Below are 20,592 nucleotides of genomic sequence, written 5' to 3' on the forward strand. Positions count from 1 at the left end.
TGCCTGGAGGAAACCCACGCAGGCACGGGGAGAACATACAAACTCCACACAGGTGAGTCCGGGATTGAACCCGGGACCTCAGAGCTGTGAGGCCAACGCTTTACGAGCTGAACCACCCTGCCACTGGCACAGAATATATTCGAACCAAATGCTGGTGACATAGAAACAAGGTTACTCACTCTTGGGCAATTTAGTGTCTTCAATAAATCCCACCTTTATGTGTGGTAGTAATGTAAGAGGAAGCCAGTGTACCCAGAAAAAAATATATGATACCTCCACATAAGAATTCCGGTGCTAAGAATTGGAACTGTGAAGTAGATTTGCTATGAGACTTGTATGCTGCCCTCTTTGATTTCCTTTGGGAAAAATCAAAAATTGACTGACTGGCATACTGAAATTGCTCAACTGAATTTCCGCCTTAAGAGCAAGCACTACACTTTTCAAAGCTTACAAAGGCAAATAAAGGGGGAGAATTAGGACAACATTAAAATCAAGTTAAAATACTTCAGAGAATTGCCGTGATGCGCTGCAGCATTTCCAGGGAGTTATGGAAGCCCAGATTTCAGTTTTTTGGTTTTAGGGTCTGGTGCCCCTCATTTTCCTCTGGATGATACCCCATCAATTCTCAATGGGGCCTTAGACCCGGGGAGTTGGCTGGCCAGTCAAGCACTGTGATGGCATTGGCACCAAACCAGGTTTTGATGCTCCTGGCAAAATAGGCAATGGCTAATTCTTGCTGAAAGATAAAATCTGCATTTTGGAGAAGGAATCGTGAGGTCCTTTAAAACATTTTGGTAGATTCTTGCAGTGACCTTGGATTTAAGAAAGCAGAGTTTACCAACAGCTGCACTGGACATTGCACCCCAAATTGTGACTGGCTGTGGGTATATTTCACAGTGGATTGCAAGCAGCTTGGGTTCTGTTCTTCACCTGTCTTCCTCCAAACCCTTTGACCTTGATTCCCACATAAAAGCCACACGACTTTCAGCAGAAAAAAGCAGCACGGAGCACTGGCCTAGCGCAGTTGAGACGCTTCCTCGACTTTCCATTCGACACAGGACTGAGTGAACAACTGGCATCCTTCGGGCTGATCTTTTGTGGCTTGCCCTTCCAAGGGAGGGTGTCGATAATGGTCACCTGGGCAGTTGTCAAGTCTGCAGTCTTCCCCATTTTGAACCCAACCGAGAAGGTTTGAACCAAACGAAAGCAATTTCTACATCTGGAGAAACCCGTTTGTGCTTTCAGTTGAGTAGATGATGAACGTGTGACACTACATTTAAACATTTGTGGCCTGCAAAATTGAACCCATTTTCCTCAAAGTATTCTAATTTTTGGAATTCCTGATTCCTGACATGATGTGGCTGTATTTGTGGATCTGAAAAACAAAATTATTTTGAGACAAATCTCTCACAGAATGCATCTCAATGACATGATTTCTTACCATAAACAAGATTTGGTCTAAACCTTCATACACGCAGAAAACATAACCTCCAGGGCCAGAAATAGCGATCGAAAGCCCAAACCTCCTAACTGTGTGGCAAATGTTGTTATTCACTAACTCACCGTTTATCTTGGTGACTTAATTCACGAATTGCGGAACAAAAGAAGAGTAAAAACCTTACGTCATACGGTGAGCCTGTGCACGATCGAGCCGTTGTCCACTAGAGGTCGCTGTCGACACGCCCGAGCCCCACTTGCGGCGGTTGAAAGCGAGGCGATGAAGTCATCACGACTTGTGAACTCCAGTGAAACCTCAGTTCACCTCGTGAGCTATCATGTCGATTTACTGAAAGGGATGGAACAACACATGAGCTGGGGCCAGTGGCTGGAAATAAATGCGTTATTTTTAAAGAATACATCCACCTAATAACGGAAAGTGGTGGGAACGTTAACCAAGTTGAACAGTTTGGGGTTTTTGTTTTTGTGGGGTTTTTTGTTTTTTAGGCTGCAGTCACCCCTCACGACTCGTCGTGCCGACCCAGTCTGATGCGGTAATAAAATCTTCCGTTACGGGGAGAAAATCAACTTGCCGTAAAGCGATAAATGGGAATTGCATTGTGAAAATGTTGCTTTTATGCCTGTAGATTACACAAATGTGCTGTTCCTGACATTATATGTTTACCTGCATTTGGACGTCATTTATAATATTAAAAATAAACATTCTAGATAAATTCATAAACTGGGATTGGCTGGCGACCAGTTCAGGGTGTACTCCTCCACCTGCCCAAAGATAGCAACAGCACTCCCGGGACCCTTGAGAGGATAAGCGGCTCGGATAATGGATGGCTAAATTAAAAAAGTATTTCAGTAAGCGGCTTGGAAAATGGAATTGGGGGGGAAAAAAAATTTGAATCTGTGCTGATTATTGTATGTTCTGTTATTTATCATTACTTTATTATATGTTACATGTGTTATGTTGGGGTGGGCAATGTATGGACTGGGGCCAAATACAGGCCACTCTGTTCTTTAATCCCTCCCATCGAGAATTTACATGATCACAAGACCTGTAATATTTACTTAGCCGTTTTGCCTCAGCCTCTAAGTGTTTTTTTTTTTCATTATTTCGTCAATTAATTATAAATGTTATTAAAATCTAAAATATATATGTAGGCTTTTACCATTATTATTTTTTTTTTACGCAGCTGATACTAAAAATTGTACTACAATCATTTGGATCTTAAATTGGTTAACTGTAAGGACTCCGTTTCCCGAAATGCTTTGCGGTAGACGCGGTCGCGTGCCTGTGGTGCTGAAACTGCTCGTGCTTCAGTTGTTGCTACGACACGTTACCGCGAGCATCACCGCTCACATCCCATTTGGCGTTCTTGGGGAAATTCCGAAAATGTCTCCGCCTCACCACGCCTTTTTTACTTCCGAATAAGCCGTTGACGTCCGTTCAACTTTTGTATCGCGGCTAATTTTTTTTTTCTCCAGGCGCGTCGCAGCTCACGTCTCGCCGTTCCGAAGAAACCTAACCGCGCGTCCTTTATGCACAGCACGCTGCTCCGGTCCTCCGAGCACCATGGTCCGCTCCACCCGCGCTCACTAGGCAGCATGGAAGCCAAGCAACACCCGATAAAGAGCCACAAAAGCTACCCGGAGACCGGCGGTCGGAGTCTGGCGGCGTTCGCCGGCGGTGGAGGAGGCGGCGGGGGCGGAGGAGAAGGAGGAGGAGGCGGCGGCGGCTCCGCGGAAACGGAGATGGAGACCAAGATCCAGAAAGCCGTCGACTTCAAAGCGGAGGGCCACCGCTGCTACAAGGAGAAGAAATTCCGCGAGGCGATCGGCAAATACCACCGGGCGCTGCTGCAGCTCAAAGGGGTGCACGTCGCCGACGGGACGACCGGCGGCTCGGAGGTCGACCTGCTGAACCGACAAGCCGCCGCCGAGCTCACCGAGGAGCAGATGAGAGCCGTGGAGAGCACCGAGATTGAGTGCTACGACAGCCTCACGGGTGAGTACCCGACACCAGTGCACCGCACCCGGCCACACGTCGGAGGACCATGCGGGGTCACATTAAATATTTGATTTTGGAGTCTGTGTATCATATATAAATACACACACACACACACACACACACACACACACACACACACACACACACACACACACACACACACACCTCACGTGTTTGCCCAACTTAAAAAAGTGTGCATTTGAGAAGACTCTCATATGTCTTGAGCTACAATTCAAATCCTTCTTGATAATTGTTATGTAATAAGGGTATCATCTCCACTGTAATAGGTGGTTTCCCATGACATCACACAACTGTGGAGCGTGATGTCAGCCACTATGCTGGAGCCTAATGCATTGTTTTTGTTGTGGTTGCTTTAGTGAGCGTTGAGTAGATAAATCAGAGAGAAAAAAAATATGGCCGATTGCTGTGCAGCGTTTGGCTGCAACAGTGTCCAGGTGGGAGGAACAAAGTGTTGTTTCATCGCTGGCATCAGTTTGGTATTTCGGAACGATAAGACAGAACATTTGTTGAGGGAGAGCCAAAGATTGTGGCTTTCATGAATCAGCACAGCCGTTTTGGGTCCAACATTACGTCCAACACTTCGGAACACTTCATTGAAGCTAAGCTTTAAACGCTTTGTTCGACAGTACGTTACATACTAAATGGACACTGCATACTGTATGTCCCTTTACAATATTCAGATAGATCATAGATTAATACTCTTAATTAAAATAGATTCATAAAATTTATTGTCCGAAGATAGCTGTGATAGGCTCCAGCGCTCTCGCGACCCTCGTGACGATAATGGATGGATATATTTCACGGTAAATATCAGTCGATTGCTGCCATTAGGCAGTGAGATGTTTAAACTGCGTTGCGATCTTAGTTATGTTGGCTACGTCTTGTCTTTGCGACTGCATCCGAAATTTCTCTACACTCTGTAAACATTTTAGCACATCTGTGAGCATAACCGTTGATATTACCTGATCAGGTTCAAACAGAAAAAAAATGAACTAACGCAAAACAGTTGCTGCAAGTCGCAAGTCAGGTAATACTATATATATATATATATATATATATATATATATATATATATATATATATATATATATATATATATATACACACACACACTCACTAGTAGATATTATATTCAGCGATTTTACATATGGCTTATTCTCACGAGAATCGCAAGTGTGCTGGAGCCAGCTAACTTCAGGCGAGTGGTGGTGGGAGGGTACACCCTGAACTGGTCGCCAGCCAATCGGAGGGCACAAATAGACAATCGTTTGCATGCACACTTTTAAATGAATGTAAGCAAAAACATCATTTTACATTTGCAAAAGTAACTAGAAGTGACGTAATCGAGCAGCGCTGTCATATTGACTGCTCTCCGGACTGGAGGAGCAAGTTTTGCCACCAAACTTTTCCATCTAAACTGTTGTTGTTGCTACGTGTTGCTAACGGAAATGGCTACCAATTAGCTAGCGCCTTTATGGAACCTCTACTTTGGTTTTAGGTCTTTTGGGAAAAACGCTACCATTTCCCACCACAAAAATCCCAACATTCTAACAACACTTCTTAACTGCAGTACTTGGAAAACTTGAAAAGCTTCGTCACAGTACTTACGGACTCAACAATAACAACGACGAAAAGACTGGATGTCTTTTCACTGAAGATACAGCAGCTAAAAATAAGCTTACTTCCTATCTGTTGTCTAACAGTCACAAATCTGAAAGTCCGCTTGAGAAATTTGCTATTTAGCAACCAATGGAACACGTGCCTAATAAGAACAAGAATTCTTTTCAACATACTACAGCATGCGTTTCATTAATGTTTTTACTATACATTGCGTGATGCAGCTAATGCTGCTAATCTTTGAAGCAGTACTATGCAGTGCAGTTATTTTTTTTAAATTCTGGGGGCAACTATAAAGTACCTGTATTTGATTATTCCATTCATAAAATAGCGTTTTTTTTTAGATGGTGTTTTTGTTGATTTTTTTTTATTTGCACAATTGTGATTTAAAAAAATAAAATAAAATCACTGTCAAATAAACCACGGGGGAAAAGCTAATACTAAAAGCAATAAAAAGTAAACTAAAATGAAGTGTTTTGGAAAAACAAAAACAAATCTGCTTTAAAAACTAATTAATCTGCTTTAAAAACTAATTGAAACTAACTGATTTTGAAAAATAAAACTAAAAATAGTTGTAGACTACAATGTAACACCCAAAACGAGCATAACCCTGCCGTGCAGGTTGCCATCTTCTTTTATGCAGAATTTATCAATAACGTAAGCTTTGAATTTGTTTCTTTCTTTAAAGCAGAAAGGGAAGTTATGTAATTCACGTGAGATTCAAGTCAAATCTTTATGTATTTGGAAAGCAAATACTGTAGTAAGTCATAAAAGGGCAACTGGAGTTGACCTGATTGAAGTTATTTGACTTGAGTCCCCCACATCTAGGAATAGAATTTTCCGTTGTGTGAGAAGGGAGGAAGAGCGCTTGATGTTCACGGTAGAGTGAGCATTTTTTGTGCGTTTTAAATGCATGAATAAAGATTAAAACAACAATAAATGGTTTTAAATGGAAGTTAAGTTTATTCATCAGGTTTTGTTTGGGGGCCCTGAGATTTCCAGGCAATTGCATGTTTGAGTCATTCATACAGACAAAAGTGTGGTGCCATGGGTGATTCATTGCAGTTCACTGAAGTTTGTATATTTGAATGAATAATTTGGAGATGCTATTTTTGAGTGAAATATTTTTGAGGGATTCTAAACCACTCCGGCGTGCCATGCGAGATCATCAGGTGTGCCACGTGAAATGATCCACTTTCACTTAACTGGTTCGGAAATGATTACCTACAGTATCTATTACGAATCTTTTATACCAGTGATGTGTATTGACGGACAGAACCGTTAAATGCTTTTCCGCTAGATCGCAAAACATTTAGATTCAATTAAACCGTCTCTATATTTTAGCCAGAGTACATTTGTGAAAAAATTCAGATTGTTATTCATTTTGTGGAAGCACAATTCACTAATATACTGTAATTTTTTAGAGAAACAGTTCTCCAACCAAAGCAATGTTTCCCATTAAAATTAATGGAAATAGAATTAATCAGTTTCAGCCTCAGAACAAAGTCTCGTTTATATACTGTAGCTTGGTTTAACTGGTATGTAGATAGAAATATACTACTGAATGCAGTTTAATTTAAGAATAAGTGAAAAGGGATGCATGTGGATTTTACTAAATGCAGTGGCAGGGATATAATGTGACGGGGAGATTGTTTGGTTTGCCACACAAAACATATTCTGCAGGTGACAAAAAGCCCAACTAGATCGCGATTTAGCCACACGTCTCATCTGTCAGCACACAGTGTAGCTTAGCTTCTGGCCATTTAATGTCATGGCTACCCATATATTTTACAAGCAATCATAACGTAGATTCCCCACCCATATTTTTCCATACTATTGCAGAATATTACAGTTGAACACATTACAATCCACAGGGCATTCCCATCAAAATAATGAGCACATTTGAGACTCTCTTGCAAGTACCGGTAACGTCTTGCTATTTTTCATTGTATTACTTGCTTTTTCCAATAAGCAAATGATGTATTTCTGTATTACTGAGGCAGGGTCACCATGACGAAGCGTTGCAATATTTCACACAAGGCAATCTATGGTGCCGGTGTACTCTTATATTGTGGCTCATCAAATGGATGATGTAAGATGGCGTCTCGAAAGGCAAGGTTGGATCCTGATTGTACTATCGGGATCTGCTTGAAGTTAAAAGACATTCACACTAAAAGACCAATGTGGCTTTTTTCTCTAACTCGAACGATGGGGGGGGGGGGGGGGGGGGCAGCATCACTGTTGCTTTAAGAGCTTCATTAGAAGCAGGCAGAGGTGTTAGGAGGCAGGTGCGCTTAGCGTCTGTTATTATAACAACAACAAGAGTACTTCCAGTAATCCGACCTGAACTTGTTTTGCCCGTGATTGTCTTTCTCCGCATCAATTATTCATTGATGCAATCACGCAGAACAGCACTAACGCGCAAAGCCCGACTAAATAATAGAAAACCAAATATTTCAACATAACAGAAATGTGGGAGTATATCAATGTTATAGATATTGAGTGTGAATATTCAGTGATTTTCATAAAAGCACTAGGGAAACATGAAATTCTTTGTCATCCACTTGGATGCCAGTGAAGTGTAAAATATTAACAATAGATAATCCAAAGTAATAAAGTACAAAATAAAGGAACGGGTATTGTCCAAAAGGTCCCAAAAGAGGATATTCACATATCAGAGACAGAAATAAAGTCACCTGCACGATTCAATCCATGAGTTGTATCACACATTACAGCCTTCACAAACATACAATGTCTGTGGTACATTTATGGTTCAAACATTTGATATAGGTAATTAAAAACAGCGTCAATTACTTTTTTTTTTTGCCATTTGTGGCCAGGCTCTGTAGGTACCATGCACAAATCAAGTAACTATGAAAAGTCAAAAGTATCACAAATGCTCCTAATCTATAATAATCACTGTCTTGATCCCTAAAAAAAATAGATAGGACACATTAGATTGTGAAGGTTTACCAAATAAAACGTCAAGCCAATTAAAGATGAGAGCCGTTAATAAGGTCTTAGTAGCGTGGCTATTTTGGGTGACTCATGACTAGCTGAACTACAACAATTCCTCTTCCATGATGCACTGAAGGTCGCCAGCGTCTGCGGTCTTTACAGAGGCCGCCGTGGTGTGAAGGAAATACGGGAGGGGAGGGGGGGTTGATTTAAAGAGATGAGGGAAATGGGATAAGGAAGTAGGGAAAGGGGATTGGTCAGTGTGGTGGCAGAGGAAAAGCCAGCACGCATACATACAGTACACACACACACACACACACACACACACACACACACACACACACACACACACACACCACACACACACACACACACAGACGGGTGGGGGGGGGAGTGGAAGGGGGAGGGGAGTGCCATACTCTCAACAGGGGGCCATATTTACCATGGCAACCAGAACTGTGCCTTTTCCCTCTGGTTATAGTAGGAGTACTCGTAATCCTGCACACAGCCCAGGCTCACTGTTGCTACTATCACAGGTTCATGTGCTTGTTCATTCATAGAGTAATAAAATAAATGGTACATTTCCTGAAAGGAGGGGGCGGGGGCAAACAATCAATTAATTGATTCATTTTTACTATATTATAGTTATTGTGTATACCCAACATGGTGAGCAAGTGCTAAGTACATGTGAGTCACTGTTTTCTCCGGCTACATTTGATAAACAAGCACACACAAGGACCAGCACAATGTCCACTGCATTAAAGCAAAAAAAAAAAAAAAGATGGCAAGATGGCGCCTACCATTGTGGCAGCCTTCTGCACATTCTCCCCGGTATTGTTTGTGCTTGCGTGTTTTTCGGGTGTCTCGGGACTCAAGCACACAAGAGAGGACTTGCTAACCATCAGAGAGTTTTCTCCAGATTTCCCCCCAACAACACTTGCCAATTTGCTGAGAATCTTTATTCGGAGTTACTCGTCGGCGCACTCTTGAAGGCTACGCGTCGGCGACGAAGGTGGACGCGGGCTGGTTCACAATTTAAACTGCGGAAAAGGGGATATCGACTAGCGCTCCTGTCGATTCGTCTCGCAACACTCCCTAGCCAACAAAGTGGATGAACTTCTGCTTCTGATCAAGACCTACAAAGACTTTGGATGTTCTGCTGCCATGTGCTTCACGGAGACTTGGCTTTGTGGACACATCCTCGACGATGCTGTTACGCTACCCGGCTTTCATCTTTATCGTGCGGACCGCGTCTCAGAGCTAACTTGGAAATCGAAAGGCGGTGGAATATGCTAACCCTACAGGTAAGCACTTAAATGTGCGAAGCCTTTAGTAAAATAGTTAAAAAGCTGACCAACAAGGCAAAATTAGAACTTCCAAACTGCTTTGACTGCACAGACTGGAGTGTCTGAAAATTTGGCGCACATCCGAGATGAATTCACTGATATTCTTACCACGTATGTCAGTTTCTGTGAGGAGGTGTGTGTGTACCAACAACACCAAGCTGTGGTTTTCAGCCAGACTTAGACAACTCCGCCAGGCTAAAGAGATTGCATATCTTAGTGGGGACAGGGCCCTCTACAATCGCACAAGAAACCAGCTGACTAACGAAATGAACATTGCAAAGAGGGACTATGCAGTTAAACTGGAAAATCATCTCGGCACTAATGACTCCAAATCAGTTTGGCACGGATTACAATCGCTCTAAATACAAGCAACGTTCTCCCCCGGTAGTAAACTAGCGGGCTAGCCGACGACCTAAATAGCTTTTACTGCAGATTTGAAATAGACACTTCCACACTATGCACCCACCAAGCCGCACCACCTTCCACTCCACCGGTTAGCATCCATGAAGGGGACGTAAGACATATCTTCAAACCACAAAAGATCAACAAAGCACGGGGCCCAGACCTTGTGTCACCACCCTGCCTCAAAGTCTGTGCAGACCAACTTGCTCCTATCTTCACAAAGATCTTCAACAGGTCTCTACAACTGTGTGAAGTACCAACCTGCTTCAAACACTCCACCATTATAGCGGTCCCCAAAAAAGCAGTAGTCTCAAGTCTTAATGACTACAGGCATGTTGCCTTGACTTCTGTGGTCATGAAGTCTTTTGAACGCCTTGTGCTGGACCACCTCAAGAGTGCCACAGGTCCCCAACTGGACTCAATGCAGTTTGCCTATCAAGCAAATAGGTCTGCAGATGATGCCATCAACATGGGTCTGCACTTCATCCTTGAACATCTTGACAGCGAGGGTACCTATGCGAGGATCCTGTTCCTGGACTTCAGCTCTCCGTTTGACAATCATCCCTGAACTCCTCTCCCCCAAACTTCTCCAGCTAAGTGTCTCGCCTGCCATCTTCCAATGGATCTACAGCTTTCTGACGGGCAGGAGACAGCAGGTGAGGCTGTGGGACACCACCTCATCCACACGCACTAACAGCACCGGGGCACCCCAAGGTTGTGTCCTCTCCCCCCTGCTCTTCTCGCTCTACATGAAAAACTGCACTTCGTGGCATTCAATGTCAAACTCCTGAAGCACGTCTACTACCTCAATGGAGGAAGTTATTTGTTTGACATCATCCAGGGTCTTCAAGGATTGAGCTGATAAACCAATGTTACAATGAGAGGTTATCGGTGTCAAGGAAGCGGAACCTTGATGGAATGGACTCCGATTTAATGGACAGAAAATAGTGTCCAGTTGGAACTCAAATTCATCCCTCCCATTGACCAACAAAGTAACTAAAACGTTTCAAACCTTTTACAAGCTTTTTTATTTTTAAAACATTTGCAATAACTTTGTACAGCGTTGGGTGCAGATACAGATGGATGGATGGGTACAAAAAGTGGTTCTTATTTAACAGACAGCCCCTCCAACCTATTAAAAATTGAGGTTCGACTGTATGACATCAATGTTCTTTGAGGATGTATCTGGGGAGGCGCCAAGTTTAGCTCACTGTTGCTAGAAAGTGGATGAGTGTCATGGCTCCATGTGTATATTCTTACTGTACTGAGAACTTAAAACACGAGCATTGATCTCGTTATTGCTTGACAAAGGACGAGTGCAAGTTGGCATGTTCTCTACAATTAGGTTAAAATGAATTGAGATTACATCGATGTAAGAATCAGTTTGTTGGAAAAAGGTCGGTTGAAGCATGCAGTAGTCTTCGCCGGCTGTCTGTCTTTTACTTATCATTCCTCAGCAAATTCATTGAGAAATTTTCGGCTCATATTGGGTTGTACTTTTGTGGTTACTGCTTCCGCCTTTAGGTGCGCTTCTTTATTTGAGCATCGCTGGACTTTTCCAGTACAAGTGCATTCAAATCTGTCCCGGTGAAATGTACCTGCATCATCATAAACGGAACAATGAGGAGGCTCAAAGAGCAAAAGACAAAGAAGCCACGCTTGTGAGAATCTGCAAGTCTGACTTTTCCCAACTCCTTGCACACTCTGATGTCTGCCACAAAAAGTTGCTTTGTTCCGCCGGAGTGGCATGAGTCATGAGCTGAGTCGCAGCCTTGGAAGCGACGCCGTTCAAGAGTTGGAATTGTTTGTTTGGTTACACAATGAGAAAAAAAACACTTTTTTTTATCCTAGTGGTTGCTTTCATGTTGATGATCAGTATTTCTGGGCACATGGAAAAGGAAAAACTACAAATAATTCTGTCTAGAATCACATTCAACTATGCAGTACTAGAACTGAAGCGTTTAAATGAAAACAGTAGTGGCTACACTTTTTTCAAGTTTTTCAAGATACAAACAGTTTAATGGTTTATTTATTTATGAATTGTGGGCGAAAATTCGAGTTCCGGAACTAAATAGTGGCAATAGTGGGAACTTCACAACAAGCGGCAGATAAACAGTTTTTCCCAAAACAATGGCGAAGTCGTATCTTCAAATGTTTTTCTCCCAGTTGAAGTTCAAACATAAAACCAAGACATCTTAATCAAGTATCTTTAACAAACCACATAACTCAAATTAAAATTCCATTACCTTCACGCTAACACATAATAACCATGGTAGTTATAAACCTAGACATTTGAAACACAAAAGGTGCAGAAACACATGCAGACAGGGAGTATCAACATTTCGGGCCTACTGGTACCGTCCTGGTAGGCAAGGACCTGCACAATGTCCATCGCATTAAAGCAAAAAATAAATAAAAAAAACAATCTATACATCGTTTCATTATGTTATCACTGTTTTTACAAAGTCCAATTACTTAGAATACTGTTTTCATAACATGTATTTCTATGATTGTTACCTTACCATTTTCCGCTTGAGTACCACCATAACTTTTTTTTTTTTTCTAAGTCATACCTGATGCCTCTAATCTTTTACATGACTTTAAAGATTGTTTGCTGATTAATTTGTTTGGCTTCTTTTTATACAAGTGTTTGGTGTGTAGGTGCACACAAACATTTTGTTCACTGTCAGCCTCATCAAAGCAATATTGATCACTGACACCGATTTCCACCCAAATGATTATTCGTGAGTCACTGATGATATGGTGGTACAATCCCCCGACTTCAGTGCAGGTGACATCTGTTCCCTTTCCACTCATTGAAAGTGTGAATAGTCGTCTGTTGCGACGTATACGCGTGTGCGCTGTGATTGACTGAACCGGTCCACCAATCAGATGGGATCCACTTCAGATCCCCAAAACCCAAGTCTAGAAAATGAAAAGGTCAATTTTATTCAGGCTGTAAACCTGCTTCTCACCTTAAAGTCAGCTGGCGTAGCTCCCCCGTGACCCGAATGAAGACAAGCTTTATAGAAAATTAAACAGATTTCATTATACTCAATGATGTCAGTGTCGATGTTTTGTCAAGATCATGACACTTAATGGGAGGAAAATGACATGGAATCCATATACAGTAAAACCCCGTTTCCTGTACAGTGTTTTTTTTCTTCCCCTGTTTTCTCATCTTTTTCTTTGCCTGAATAATAAAAGCGAGGATTATCCCTGACTCATTTCTTACCATAGCATTTTCTCTATATGCTTCCACTACATCAACCGTTATCCTAATTTTAGCACTTAAATCCTTCAAGGCTTTTGATCGAACCTTTAATATCCTAATTATTTCACTCTAAACACCCAGTCATCGACATCTGTTTGGACCGCGGCCTTCTTCGTAGCGCAATTAAAAGAGGCGAAGTTCTGATTATAATTACGTTATAACAACGTTTTGGGGGCACAACGTCAGTCGCTGGCAACACTACAAAGTCCACTGCATGCTTGCATACATCCAGGATACGAGACTATAGTCCTACCTCTCATTTTCTGCCAACTCTCGTAATCAGGGGGTGGGGGGCTGCACGAGATAAAATGAGAAGTGAAATTGAGGCTCGATATTCACCAGGAAAGGTTGCTGCATGCTTAAGGGAGGAAAGGAGGAATTTTCGCTGTCATTCAAGGGCAAGAGAAGGGGGGGGGGATGGTCAGGGAGGTGTGTCAGGTGTCCCTCCGTGTGCATACGTCTGCCATAGAGTAGCACGGCATGCTCGCCGCATGCCGGGCAGGGCTGCAGATGGCTTGGTCATGGCTGGCGCTCACTCTCTACTGTACCCTTCATACACTTGCTCATCTTTTCATATTCGCTCCACAGATTAGGGTGAAAGGGGGGGGGGGGCAAACACCAATGGATGCAAGGGGAGCTAAATTGAGAGACGGCGAGCAGAACCGGACAGATTTCTTAAATATGATCGGCTTATCGTCAGAGACTGGGGGGATAAACGGGATCGGGGCAACTCGAGGCGAAAGGCGGTCCGTGACCTCAAAACAAGCGGAATAGAAGAAAATGAGTTTTCATTTTTAACTTGCCCCGTTCGGTTGCAGAGGCATGCAGGATGGTAGATTTGTATGCTTCTTTTATGTTGGAGTAATCGTGGTAATGCTCCATCTGTTGTCACTTGTGAAGGGATATTTATTGAAAATGTGGTTGAAGACGAGGAGGTTTGAGATTGGATTGATGGAGAGGAAAAAGGTCAAATGGCAAAGAAAAACAACAGAGATAAATAACAGCAGAAGGCAACATTAACATGACCCGAGTTGGGTTTTATCCGCAGTGAACTGGCATTTATTGAGTGGATACATTTCTGACAAATCACAAAAAATATATATGTACTGTAGTTATTCATACCCCACAACACACACACACACACACACACACACATTAAGCTCACTTAAATTTATTAGGCTATAAAACATTGTAAACTTATTTGAACACAATGTGCGTGAGTCATGACCAACAGCAGCTCTTGAACGGATTAGTAAATTAGAGCTCTCAATGCCATGAGGCACATTAGGCCGCAATGAAGGTTTCGGCCATCCAGCCATTTTCTGAGCCGCTTATCCTCACAAGGGTCACAAAAGTGCTGGAGCCTATCCCAGCTGTCATCACAGGGCACATGGAGACAGACAACAGTCACACTCACAATCACACCTAGGGGCAATTTAGTGTGCCCAATGAATGCATGTTTTTTTGGTATGTTCAAGGAAACCGGAGTGCCCAGAGAAAACCCACGCAGGCAGGGAGGGCATGCAAACTGCACACAGGCAGGCTCTGTCAGGGGCATGGCCCAGTCATTGCCGCTGGCAGCACCCCCTCACCTGCGCTGTATGGATGCTAAATAGGCCAGGCATACAAGCCTTGAGTTTGTCACTTTCAGGCGCAGTTTGTTGTGTGTGACACTGCATCATTGTGTGTGAGTACGCAAACGTCTTGTAGTGCATCTCTGTTACAGTTTCTGTGCCACTATAGTCAAAGTCTTGTTTTTGTTCATGTTTCAAGTTTAGCCTCGTGGTTATCGGACCTCGTTTCTAGATTATTGGACCTTGCCTTTTGCCATGTGTTTTTTATACTTCTGCCCTTTTGGGACGGTCTACCAGTGTATGACCTCTGCCTGAATTAAACTTCACTCGTAAATCATGTTTATGCCTCTGAGTCCTGCATTTGAGTCCTGTGCTTTGCCATATGCTCGAGACAGGGCCGGGATTTGAACCCCTTTCTCTAGAACTGTGAGACATAAATCACTTTCAAAACCAGTTTTCATCCATTTGTAATTATTTTTGGTAACCAGTGAATGGACCACTCCCCAATGGACCTTCCTGTTAACATTAGACAAACTCCTTCACCAGCCATTTAAAAATAAAATATAATAAAATATTCCTTGGAGTAGTCTGGCCTTAATGTCATTTGTTTTTATCCCCCTCTTTATTTATGTACTACAGGTTGGTGTAGTTTTTAAAGTAAGCTAGAAATAAATTTGACAGGACATACCAGGGAAGGACATTGAAGTATATTTTTGCGCTTGATGCCCTTTGAAAACAGCAAAGGAAGTAACCAGGAATTAGTTTAGTGTCCATAGATAACAGGACAGGATGGTGCATTTGAATGTAGTTCTGTGATTGATGCCCTTTGAAAATGTCACTACCAATTTGTCCAGAACTGAGCGCAAGCACCGTGTTTGGTAGATTACATCAGCAGAGGAGGTAGCAAGTCAGGCAAAAAAAAAAAACAAACAAAACAAAGTTTAAAGAAAAAAAAAAGTCTGTGTAGCATCCACCGATGACATTGAGTGATCAGTCAAACAAACAGCAGCAACAATGTTCCTTCAAGCACAGACAACCTCAGTAAAAGGCTTTTTGATGCTTTATTAAACCACGGTTAAATGCTATTTGAGTGTCTGCTTTTACTCACAATGAAAAAAAAATATTAATCTGACACTAAATAGAAAATACAGCATGTTTAAATAAGAAAACAATGACCGGACACAGCCTGCTCTTTATCCTCTTTAGCAACATTAACCCCACCCCAAACTATTACCGACAATGGAGGAAAACATTAGCGCAATCATCTGTGATCTCGCCTTTTCGCTCATATAAATATTTAAGAAGATGAGCATTAATCCTGAGTCAGCAACTATTTCAGCAGTGGCAGACAATGTCGAAGGGTGCAAACTGACTCCAAGTTGGACGACAGGTCGAGATTTATTGGTCTATATTTGGCCGAACCTCTGCCAGGAGAAGGAGTTGCATATACATTTCCACGTATAGTATTCCATGTGTAAGTCTAAATTCCTCTGAGTGCTGGACTTCAAAAACTGACTTGGATTTGCTTGATCGTGACTCGTTGGAGCTGACGTAGCGAAACCATCTGGAGCCATTTCAGTCAATATAAAATAATCTGAGGGCAGAGGTGGGTAGTAACAAGCTCACTTTTGCATTTATTGAAGTAACTGTTTGGATAAATTGTGTTTGTCAGAGTCGCTGATGGTGTAGTGGTCCATTCACTTGAATCTTAAACTGAAGGAAGGCTTTCAAAGTGACATTTGCGCGACGCGTGGAGGAAAGGAAATGTCGTCCGCTCTCATCTGTGGGAGCCTAAATACTGCATTTATACATAACTTCTGTCTGGAGAGGAATGCAGAGGCCTCGGAGACGTGTGTTGTCAGACAAGATCACGAATAAGAGAAAGCAAATTGATCAAATGAAAGTATAAACTCTGTAAAATATAAGTCTACCGACATTTGAACAAATCGCTAAAATAAGTTTGCAGCGTTTCATTACAGAATAGACTGCCTCGTTCCTACAGTCAGGTTCAGGACGCTGTATTGCTCTCTTTCTGTGACAGCAGAAGTGCAAAAGGTTCTGAAAATCAGGCTGCAAAGGTGGGGAATGGCCAATGAGTCCAAGCCGTAATGGTCGCAGATGAGCCGTCGTGCTAAAGCCGACGTCGTGATTTCATGATAACGAGCAGCATCGCTTTGGGTGGAAGCTATTCTTAGCAGTGGGGAGGCAGGAGAGGCCATTCGTTCTGTCCGAGTGCTCTGACGTCAAATTAAATCCTCTGCTTGTCTTTATAAAAAAAAAGTATTTTGTGAGGATCATGGTGCATTCGGTTTCTCTAAAGTGTGACTAAGTCACAAATGAAACAGAAACCACGGAGGTAGCGGATATGGCATTATATCGATGTGGCCATTAGGAGCATTTAAAAGAAGGTGCAAAATGTATTTGGATGTGTCATTGAGTAAAAACAATATTTTGGATTAATTACGCGAGATGGAAATATTATTATGGACTTCTGGCAAAATAGTGTTACTTAAACAGGCTTGCAGAGATTATATTGTACGTACACTATATGATTGACTTTTCCAGAAAGTTTTCTTCCTTTCCTATATATTAGCCACCACCAGCCTATTAAATAGCAGCCCCGTTAGCAGAAAACTACTAATTACATTATAAACCCTTACTGCTTTGACATTATTGGATTGTTTTTATATTTACAAGTCATTTTACTTTAAAATCTTTGACCAATTTGGTTTTAAATTACCTTGACCATTATTAATGGTCATTTAAGATACATGAAAAAAAATTAAACCCAATATCAATTAAAGTGTTGTAGAAGAATGTACCAGTGTTAAAATAACTACAGTAATGTTAAACATGTTTAATTAAAAATACTTTCATGACTATTTATATGAATTTTCTTTATACCTTAAAAATAAAAAGTTCTTTTTTCTGATAGTCTTCTGACAGGACTTCCCCAAAAGAGCATCAAACAGCTGCAGCTCGGGCTCTCACCAGAACAAAGACGTCAGAGGCAGCTTGAAAATAGGCTACAAATTTCTGCTACTGGTGTATAAATTAATATATATCAGGTCTATGTCCTGAATATTTGAAACAAATGCTCGTGGAATAGAAACACAAGAACTCTTAGATCTACAGACTCGGGTCAAATAGCGGAGGACAGAGTTCCCTATATGTGGCCCTTAGTGGTGGGGAGGAGTCGACTGTATTTATTAGAAAACTAACTTCTTAAAATAAACTGCTGATGGCATGGAATTTGGGAGGTGGAGGTGGGGGGTGGGGGTGACAAATCTAGCATGGAGTGGTCAGCCTTGCACGTGTGAGGAAATGAGCAACGCCGTGGGGGAGAGTGATGTCTCCCTCTCTCTCTCTCCCACTCTCTCTGCAATATCTTCCCGCAGAACTAATTACAAGGTGACGGACAGCCGACTAATCAGCGGGGCCAAGGTGCGTCTTAAAATGAGTCGAATTGCGAGAAGCGTCCGGAGAGGAAATGAGTTGAGAACGTCAGGAAGCGGGGAAAACTAATCTGGCGTTAAAGGTGGCGTTTTGTGTTTCCCCCTCCTCTGTTAATGGATTTAGTTCCCTCATCGTCTCAATCCTCCTCCACTTTGTGTCTCTTCTATCAGCTTGTTTCATTGCTCTTGCGCTTGCAGCTGCGTCTTAATGAAAACCAGTCTCGGTGACGACGCGACATGATGCCGCAGGCAAAGCCGCGGGGTTCCTGCACCATCGATGCTGAAGATGTAGGCAAGGCAGCTTTATTCATTATGGTGAAAGGAACTTACAGTACAAGATCTGGAAAAATGATTTTTAAATGTTTTGAAAAGTGCTCCATTGAAATATAGAGCACTGTAAAACTCTTAGTGCAGTACATTTATGCAGTGATTCCCGGCCTTTGTGGGCAGTGATCACGTTTCACTTCATTGGTGTGAAATCTTTATATTCTTCATATAATGTATGTTTACTCATCTCTCAATGCCAGCGCCATATACTGACAAGTAGAACAAGGAAATGCTATCCTGCAAGACTACACAAGTTTTAGGCTCAACCAAATAGGCTCAGATTTTACAACGAATAAGTACATTTGTGAGTATATTAAGACAAGATTTCATTTTGTCATTTTTTTCCACCTTGTGGAAGTTCTGTTTAAGTACCTGTTTCGTTCCGAGATGCTGGAGTGTCTGAACTAAAGAGTCTTCCATCGAAATGAATGGAAATTAATTTGGTCCAGTCCCAGAATGAAATTGTGTTCTCTCTGTTTTTATCTTTGTGCAGTAAGTGAAAATTTCAAAAAGTCAAGTGTCATCCCTATAAACATCCTAAAATAGACAGTGAAATGAAAAATACATATATTATTCACTTCAATGTCTACACGAAAAAATAAATATGAGCGGATAGCGCGTCATCCATGCGCAAAGTTGCGGAAGTGTCACTCGACGACATCCAAGTGGTCGCCATATTGGCTGCATCTCCTGTCCATGACGTTAGCCTGGACATTCGCCATGGCCCCTACTATAGGACACGCCCCTTCTGACACGGAAGCTCTTTTCGAAGCAGAGAACATCACACAACCGAGTGAAGTTACTGGGGAAATATTACCCCATTGTTTCGAGCCATCTTCAGATGATATGCAATCAGGGCCAAACCGCTTCCCCGTCCGATCCACTTTCGTGGTGGAGGTGATCCATCGCGGCCCGGCGCCGCAATGAGCCAAGGGCGACAAGGGCAGCGGCCGGCTCGGCCTTGTCGGCCGGCGTGCCTCATTTTCACCGCAGAGGTGGCTTATCACGGCGCCGAGCCGGGCCGCTTTACAGCGTTGTCGAATGCGCACAGATACATTTAGCACCCCTGTCATACGTACTTGGATCTTTTGTTACATTATGAGAGACGGATTACGTGGTCTGCCCCAAAGTATTTTTTTTTTTTTAAGTAGCTATATACACACCTACCTGTCATTTGGAACCCACAAAGCTCTCGTCCTTTGCAGCCCTCCAATCCATTTTTCACAACGAACCGGGACTCTTGCAAGCTTATGAAGGGTAAATCCATCCTCCCAAGTTTTCAAGCAATGTCCAGCAATGCAACAAGCAGGCATTTTGGCTAACATGAAGGAACAATGAGCTACCTACCCGGAGGTAAAACTGATAGAAACAAACGAGTCCACTTGACGGCGGTCCTGCCATGTACGTCACTTCCTGCTTCTTCTCGAAAACAAATCCCTCGAGAGGATTTTCATGGCGGGAGTTACAAAAAGCTGTATTCATCAAAATCATGTTTTGTAGTGAAAAAATGCATGGGTTCATGTCGGCTGGCGTTTTTTCCATTAATAACATACTAAAACTCATGCATTTGATTACAGTTGCCCTTCAAAATAAAATAAAATAAAATAAAAAGCGTCAGCAAAAGCCTGGTAGAAAATCCGAAATGGTATTTGTGGGTAATCAGAGGCACATTAATGGTGACAGGAGTGTACTCACTCCCATTTCAATGTGATTAATTCTGAACACAGCTCCCTCCCATTTTTAAGAGGGTGTGCACCCTTCTGCACCTACATTATCCCAGTTATTTATTATTGGTTCTTTATTTCCAATCACATTTTTTTTAATTCCTTCAATTGTGTTGTACCAGTTATAGGTTCCATTATTGGTGAAGAATTCTTTGAAATAATTTCTATTGGGGCGGCACGGTGGAAAAAGATCTTCCTTGGCGGTGGTTGGAAATCACAGCTACTGACTGATGTTGCAGTTACAGTACATAAAGTCATAGCACTCTTAAAACAGCAAATCAAACAAATATTTTCCACGATACTGTACACTCACCCACTTGTCCTGTATCCTTAAAGTTTCTGTAGATTTTCCTACACTCTCCTTTAAATCCAGGAGCATGGCAATTATTTCTTGGCGCCAGTAAGATTTGCGGCATCCCATTAAACCTCGGCGCACT

General features: G+C 42.3%; 1 protein-coding gene across 1 annotated transcript in view; it reads left to right on the forward strand.

The window, feature by feature from the left end:
- The first annotated feature begins 2,785 nt into the window (after window positions 1–2,785).
- Window positions 2,786–20,592, forward strand: part of ttc9b (tetratricopeptide repeat domain 9B) — a 28,905-nt gene continuing 11,098 nt past the window's right edge. Inside the window, exon 1 of the mRNA XM_061828244.1 lies at window positions 2,786–3,454. Within this exon, the coding sequence (XP_061684228.1) occupies window positions 2,989–3,454 (466 nt within the window). The 5' untranslated portion in view covers window positions 2,786–2,988. The remainder of the gene's footprint in view (window positions 3,455–20,592) is intronic.

This window comes from Syngnathoides biaculeatus, chromosome 8 (genome assembly GCF_019802595.1).
Source record: "Syngnathoides biaculeatus isolate LvHL_M chromosome 8, ASM1980259v1, whole genome shotgun sequence".
Lineage (NCBI taxonomy): Eukaryota > Metazoa > Chordata > Actinopteri > Syngnathiformes > Syngnathidae > Syngnathoides > Syngnathoides biaculeatus.